General features: G+C 39.7%; 1 protein-coding gene across 1 annotated transcript; it reads right to left on the bottom strand.

The window, feature by feature from the left end:
• Positions 1 to 5659: 5659 nt before the first annotated feature.
• Positions 5660 to 7418, bottom strand: LOC131513509 (trace amine-associated receptor 6). Its single transcript, XM_058732627.1, has one exon. The coding sequence runs from the start codon at positions 7317 to 7319 to the stop codon at positions 6282 to 6284; it is 1038 nt and encodes a 345-aa protein (XP_058588610.1). The 5' UTR covers positions 7320 to 7418; the 3' UTR covers positions 5660 to 6281.
• Positions 7419 to 8132: the final 714 nt, after the last annotated feature.

Here is an 8132-nt window from a genome sequence, read left to right as displayed (position 1 = left end):
AAAAATTTGGATAACTAAACAGATTAATTACCAAATTTTAACTTTGCCAACTAAGGTCATGATAAAAAAGCAGCAATAGCACCAGGGACAACTTCCAGGTACTTTGCCATAATTTCATGTGAATAATGTTTTAATATAAAAAGTTGAAGAAAAATATAACCTAAGAATAAAGGACAGTCCTGTAAATTGAATAAAATTTCCATCATGCGACACGTGTCCCATTGTTATTTTTCTCATCTTCCTCCCCCCAGTGAGAGGTTTGCCAAAGTCCAGTGCTGTTCTCAGACTGGCATCTCCGGATAAGACAACACCAAAATGCGTAACTGTTGAGAAATAACATTAGAGACATGTTTCCTTCTGTGTGGAGTCCCTGCACCTTCCAGAAACCTAGCCCTCACCTGATGACTGTGCTTCCCAGCAGGCAGGTGATGAGGTGGGTATCCTCCTTTGTTCGTCCTCGTGGTCCTAGAGCATTCTTTCTTCACCCTCCCTGAATACCCATCTCCTATGCTCTCCTCAGTATTGTCCAGCATAGACCCCAGGGTGCTCTTTCCTTATTTCATGTGAATGTTTAATACCCTGCACTCTCTCAGTCTCTCCAGCACTGCTCTCAATACGTACAACATGTAAAACATAAATACCTTGCTGTATTAGTGCTTGAGAAATAGTAATTCGTAAATAACATAAAAACAAAAAAAATAGAACTGTCATATGATTTAGCAATTCCCCTGGATATATACCCAAAAGAATTAAAAGCAGGATCTCAAAGAAAAAAAAAAAGAAATATTAATTCCTATAATCATCAAAATAACTCCACGAAGAAGGTAGTATTGGTATCCCCCCTTCACAGCAGAGAATACTGAGGCCCAGGAAGGCTGAGAAGTTGGGGAGAACTGGATTCTAGCCTAGACCGACTGGACCCAGGGTCCATGTTCCGGTCCATGTGCTAAGCTGCCTCCAGGGTCCTGGAAATCCTCTCCATCCCACCTCAGTCTCTCACTCACACCCTCATAGACGTTTCCAAATTAGGGCATCATGAAAAGGGGTGGTTTTTGTTTTTTTTTTTTTTTCTCTCTTTAAGCCAGAGGATATTGTCTGGCTCTCAGGCTAGAAAATGCATTCACAGAAACACTAACTTTGCCATTCAAATTTCCCCACAGGGCCTGAAGGGAGCCAAAGCATTCCATAAGAGTCCCCTTCCATTCCAAAGACTTTCTTGCCAGTGAGGCAGGGTACACACTAATAAGCAACCAGTGTAGACTCACTCCGCTTTGCCTGAGTACCAAACTTAATGGCAGGGGTGCCTGGGTGGCTTAAGTGTCTGACTCTTGATTTAGGCTCAGGTCATGATCTCATGGTTTGTGGGATCGAGCTCCATGTGGGGCTCTGCACTGAGAGCACAGAGCCTGCTTGGGATTCTCTCTCCCCCTGTCTCCCTCTGCCCTTCCTCTGCTCACGCTCTCATGCTCTGTCTCTCTCTCTCTCTCAGAATAAAGAAACATTTTAAAACGTATAAAAAAACAAAACAAAATCCAAATGACATTCTCGGTTACAGAGGCACAGGTTCAGGCCATCTTAAAACAAGGAGTTCTTTTCTGTGTAGAGTCTGATCTGCCCACATCACCCACTGTTCAGAGGCCAGGAGAAGCACGTGCTCATATGCTCCCTAACTTCGTGGGCGGAAAGTACCGTGGCCGTGGCAGTAGCTTCTCCTTCTGATGCAGCCCCTAAGGGTGCATGCATGAATGGACACGTATGCACAGAAGTGCACGCACATGCATATGCACATATGTGTGCGGAAATGGCCCAGCCTTTGGGATCTCCCTGCGTGTCTTCAAGCAGAAATGCCACACATTCAGCCCCCGAGGCCCCTCTGTGCTCTCCCAGCCCAGCAGATCCTTGCGGAGTAATTCTCTCTACTCCCTAGCCCAACAAGGAAAAGGAGACCTAACCCAGCGGTTGGGTGGCCCGTGCTCCTCAAGACTGTCGAAGCCGTGAGAAACGAGGCCCAGACCAGAGGTGGCTGGGGAGATGCGACAACGAAGTGCGATCCTGGATGGGATCCTGGAACAGGAAGTCATTAATGGAGACGCTGGTGGCATCCAGATAAAGGCTGGGGTTCGGTTAACTGTATTCTACCAATGGCAGTTTCGAAACCGTGACAAAGGTCCTATGGCAATATGTTAACAATGGGGGAGACTTGAGTGCACGGTATTCAGAAATTCTGTACTACTTTTGTAACTTTTCTGTAAACCTAAAATTACTCCAAAATAAATTTACTAAAAACAAAAATAAAACCAGGCAGTATGGGTGGGAAGGCCCCCTCTACTGAGGGCAGGACTTCCATGCTGGGAGGAAGTAGAATTACCCAGGAGAGACCCCGCCGCAGCCGCTTGCCTGGGGACTGCTACTGATGCCTCCTAGGGCCTCTTCCACCTCATTAGTTACAGTTTGAAGGGAAATAAGTTGCTTAGCCATGAAGGTTTAGGAGTTACTTATTTAAACAACATCTTTTTGGATCAGTGTCACCAGCTGGGACTTTGAAGGGAGAAGGAAAAACCTTTTCGATGTCCAAGGGATGCCATGCCGTTTGAGTTCCCAGAACTTTCTTCCTTCCCACTTTTAGGTGCAAAGATTGAGGTGTGTGCCCAAGCCAGAACAGCTGGCACTTCCAGCGTCTATCCATGGATCCCCTCAACTCCCGAGTTCTCCCAAACCATTATCTTCCCCTCTGCAAAAAATAGGCTAATCTGATTTACAAACATTCTTTCCCCCTGGTTAAAACCCTAAAAAACTTCAACAGCATGGCAATGTTATGGTTAACAGATAATGAGGGATCCAATGATCTAGTATCTTCACTGTTATAAAATTCATCAGGAATCAACTATAATAGCCACACTTGCTCAGCATGGAAATCATCCAAGAAGAAAATTTAAATGTCTACTGGCATGTTTATAGAAGTTAAAAAAAAATTTTTTTAATGTGGCCCAAAAGTAACTGTGAATACATTATTGTATATGAAATAGATGTTTAAAGAACCTGCAGCAAAAAAAAAAAAAAAAGTAGTCCCTAAAAGATACCAAGGCAGCTGCAATTTAGTTTCATTAGGTTAAGAAAAAATATAGCAAATATATATTTTCAAAAGATATTCTCCTAAAATAAAGCAAGGAAGCAAACAGACAAATCTAATTTCAATGTTCAGGTAAGAATAGAGATATATGTTAGAATATCAATTTTAGTATGTTTATTTCATCACAAACACTAAAATGATAAAGATAAATGCAAAGAAACCCCCCTCATAAACTGCCCATTATATATAAAGCTGGACTTTGTAAAAGCATATAGAAATATGTGCTTTATATATATGTATATGTAGAAATATACATATATGGGAGCCGTGTTACATCTACTGTTTTATAATCTGAGTCAGAGTGTTTTGCTTTTGTTTTGATTTTAATAAAAAAATATATTGTGCTTGTCTTTCCCTGTCAAGAGTTATACAAAGAATGCCCTGGTCATGCTTATTTCCTTGCCTGGCTCTTTTCTTAGGATTACTTTCTAGAAATGGAACTACAGAGTTAAGTGACATGTATGATTTAAATTTAATATAAATATTTTAGTTCACTTCAGAAAGGAGGAATTAAATTATATTTTTCCCAGATGTATAGGAGCATGTTCAACTCTTATGAGGGTGCATAATTTCCCACACTCTAATTAACATTGGGTTTTATGGATCCTTCTAATATTTGCCAATTTGATATATGAAACTCTAATACATTTTTATTAGTATTTTAATTATTTGTATATTTGGTATTTTAATGTATTCGTTAGTCATTTGTATTTTCCCTCTATAAAACTGTCTATTGACATGTTTAGTGTAGTATTTGTCTATGTCTTACTGTTTTGTAAAAGGTTTTTATGTTTTGAAAGCTATTAACCCTTCTTCATCATGTAAACTGCCAATAGTTTTTCAGCGTTGTCTTTTTTTCCTTAACGTGACTTTGTTTTCTTTTAAAATTTAAAAAATCTTAAAGTAGTGCATGAATCCCTGTGGGTTTTCTGTTATTATTTCACCAATGAAAAATTATAAAAGCTTTATTTTCTTTAATTTTTATAAATCTGATAGAAATCCATTTTGATTTTATGAAATACATGAAGCAGGATGCTAAACAATATTTGTATCAGAAAGTTAAATACCACATCAACATTTCTTTCTTTTAATATAATTTTTAGTGTTTATTTATTTTTGAGAGAGAGAGAGAGAGACAGAGTGCAAGCAGAGGAAGGGCAGAGAGAGAGGGAGACAGAATACGAAGCAGGCTCCATGCTCTGAGCTGTCAGCACAGAGCCCAATGCAGGGCTCGAACCCACGAACCATGAGATCATGACCTGAGCTGAAGTCGGTCGCTTAACCGACTGAGTCACCCAGGCACATCAACATTTCTTGAATCCTTTTCCCATAAACACAGTGTTACTTCTTTTTATCATGGAAAACATATAAACTGTGGACACTGTTTAATAGAAAAAAAAATGACATAAATTTTCCTCCATGGTGATTGAAGATAAAAAAATAAACCTCGTGATAAGAAAACTATCATATGAATAGATAATCACTGTTGAAGAAATTGTGCCATCTGCTCATGATTATTCCCACAATTACATTATATGCCCCCAACATATAAAATATGAGTCTTGCCCTGAGTTTGAAATAGCTCACCTTTATGGTTGAGAGACATCTTAGAAGCTTCAGAAAACTGCCCCTCCCCACCCCGCTCCAAGAAACAAGCTGTTCAAATGAAAACAAGTTAACCCAGTTCAATAAAAGGCAGGAAATACAAGACACTAACAGGGAACATGGGATCAGGAAATCTTTCACAGTGAAAGAAAGGTAAGAAAGGAAAGTGAGTCCTGAAAGACAAAAACAGCAACTGACAAAGCAGGGAACTGCACAGATTTAAGGATCCTTGTGCCAACCATTATTGAGTAAATACATTTCTATCAAATGCTTAAAGATGTTCATTTCACCAAGGAAGTAAAAACCTATAGGGTATGCTACTAAAATTGAGGTACCATTTCTCCATCATTTAAAATGTCATTTTAATGTGCTATAATTCACATTTATAATTATTAGGAAATTTGCAACACGTCACCAGATTGATGTCTTTTTTTCTCAAATTAACAATTTAGGTTAATTTAGAAATTAAATTTGTGGTCGATGAATGCTCTTTTACTTATAATAAGTTTTTCCTGCTCTCCCAAACCAAGGGTAAAGCATATATCAAAGAATTTAGAGCAGAGTTACAATAACCAACCCAATAAAATATCTCATAACACATGAAGGTGTTATAAACCCCTAAAAAGAATCAGTGAATGAATCAATTGCATGTGGTAATCATGAGACCAAAAATGCTACACTGTGCCAGGGTATCAGCTGTTTTTCTCTCTTTTAGCCATCCTAGCCTCGCAAGTTCCTGATAATGATTTTGTTTTGTACTAACTAATATTTTCAATCTCTTTAGTATGTTTTCTAGCCACAAGAAAAATATTACTAGATGTAATATTAAGAAAGCTAAATGTGAAAAATAATAGAAATTCTATCACTATCCAGAATTGATTTATAACAAGCTAGCAACCACGTATGGAACAGAGGGCACTTACTAATTCCTTCATCCCATCCTCATAGGCACCCACTGTATACACTGTATACAAGAGGCAGGATCCAGGAGCTGCTGAAGCAAATTCCTGACACAGACACCATGCAGACATCCAGCATAATAGATTTCACTGCTGCCCCAAGTTTTCCTTTGGGAAAAGCAGCAAAACAAAGCCAAAAACAAACAAAACAAAAGCAAAAACAAAAACAAACAAGGCAACAACCATGTGAAAACTAACCACAGAGAAATTTTTGACAAGTTGGGAGTGAGCAGAAAACTTTCTAAGGAAAAGAGGAAAGAATTTTTTTTTTTTTAAAAGGTGTTTTCAGGCTACGAAGGGAAGAATCAATGAAATAAAAGAGCAAAAGGGAGGGAGGGAAGTATGTGCAGAAAAGGAGGTATGGTGAGCTTTGTAGCCGTTAACAAATAGGGATTTGACATTTACCAGCCATGCAAATTGTTTTTTGAGAAATGACAAGGAAGTGCACCGTTAATACTGGAAAGCATTGATTTATCCTGTTAAATTTGAAGAGTAAATGGTTTTCTCTTCATTAATAGTCTTACTTGATTTTTATCAACTCATGTCATATGGAAATTGTAAAGATTGAACTTTGTCAGTCCAAATGCTTACATTTGTTCAGAGAACAAATTCATGGTGGCTGAACTGTCCTCGAAAACCCAACCACTCATGATAATTTTTAAGGCCTTCCTGAACCACGGGTAAAATAAAGCATAAATCAAAGGGTTCATGGCTGAATTGTAATAAGCACACCAACAGCAAATCTCATAAATGTAAGCAGGGGTTATGAAGCCCATATAAGCATCAATTAATGAGTCAATACTGTACGGTAACCATGAAATCATAAATGCTACCACAGTGATACCCAGGGTTTTTGCTGCTTTTCGCTCTCTCTTGGCCACTCTGGATTTATAACTAGCTGATGACAATTCTATTTTGCCCCCAGTGTCTTCAATCTTTTTAGCCTGTTGTCTAGCCACAAGAAAAATATTGCTATAGAGAATTATCATAACGAGGGTAGGTATAAAGAAGGATAGAAAATCTATCAACACCCAGTTTTGATTTACAACGGTCTGACAACCTCCTACGCAGTTGACGGCACGAGATAATTCCTCCAGCCCATCATCATAAGCACCTGTGTAGAACACGGCACCACTGTATACAAGGGGCAGGATCCAGGAGATGCCGATGCATGTCCCCGACACGGACACCGTGAACTTGGTAGGATAGACCAGAGGCTCAGTAACAGCGATGTACCTGTCGATGGAGATGAAGCACAGGTGGAAGAGGGAAGAGTAACAAAATGCCACATCACAGCACGTGTGGAAGGTACAGAAACTCGGCCCAAAGTACCAGCAGCCCTCCACAGACCTGACCATGCTGAAGGGCATGACGGTCACCCCCAGCAGAAAGTCAGCACAGGCCAGAGAGGCGATGAGAAAATTGGTTGGCGAGTGCAGCTGCTTGAAATGCAGGATTGAAATCACCACCAGGAGGTTTCCAAAAACGGCCAGCACAGCCCCCACGCTGAACAGTGTGTAGAGAATGAGCCAGGGTCCGGGCGAGTAAGGGGCTTTCGCGCAGGATCCGGTCACGTTCTGGTAGCAGAGCTGCTCGGATGCAGAGGGGGACGGGTTGGTGCTCATGGTGCACGTGGAGATGTGAATACGCCAGGTTGTCTAAAGAAATTATCAGATACTATTACTAATGTTTTTCCACTTTCCACTTATTATTATAAATCTTAAATGCTTTCTATATAACCAACTAAAATTGAACAAAATTATATTGTAGGGGCACCTGGGTGGCTCAGTCGGTTGAGCGTCCACCTCTTGATTTTGTCGAGTCGTTGTCTGGCATTTCCTAAGTTTGAGCCCTGCATCCCCTACTTGGGGTTCTCTCTCGGTCCCCCTCTCTCTGCTACTTCCCCACTCAGGCTTGCTCATGCTCTTACTCTCAAAATAAATAGACATTTAAAAATTATACTGTATAAGGTTAGTGGTGTTAATTTCAACTAAATAATGCCTGGTTTCTTTAACTTGATAAAATTCCCTCTTATTCATAAAAAATATGGTTTTCTTTTTACCTCTAGTGTTCTTCTTTGCAACAGCTGCTGATATGGGATGTAACTGTGGAGTTGAAGGATCACCTCCTCTTTATCTCTGTGTTGTCTGACCTGTGTTACTAAGACATGCAGTCCTCCCACATAAATAAATGCTATCAATGGGGAAATCCCTGCATGGAATCCCTATAGTATAAGGTGTGAACTTGGAAGATTACTTTCAACAGTGATGATTAGGAAATGTATTCTATAAAACAACTCTTAACATTAAATTAGCTTAGCCATCACGCTTCTTGGGTCAAAGATTTCTTTTTTCTTAGACTTGAATCTTTCCCCTATTGTCAGTCCTGATGAGGTACCTCTTTGGATTTTTGTACAGAGACACAATATGGTGTAAATA

This window comes from Neofelis nebulosa, chromosome 6, assembly GCF_028018385.1.
Source record: "Neofelis nebulosa isolate mNeoNeb1 chromosome 6, mNeoNeb1.pri, whole genome shotgun sequence".
In the NCBI taxonomy this organism is placed as follows: domain Eukaryota; kingdom Metazoa; phylum Chordata; class Mammalia; order Carnivora; family Felidae; genus Neofelis; species Neofelis nebulosa.
This window is presented reverse-complemented; position numbering and strand designations above follow the sequence as displayed.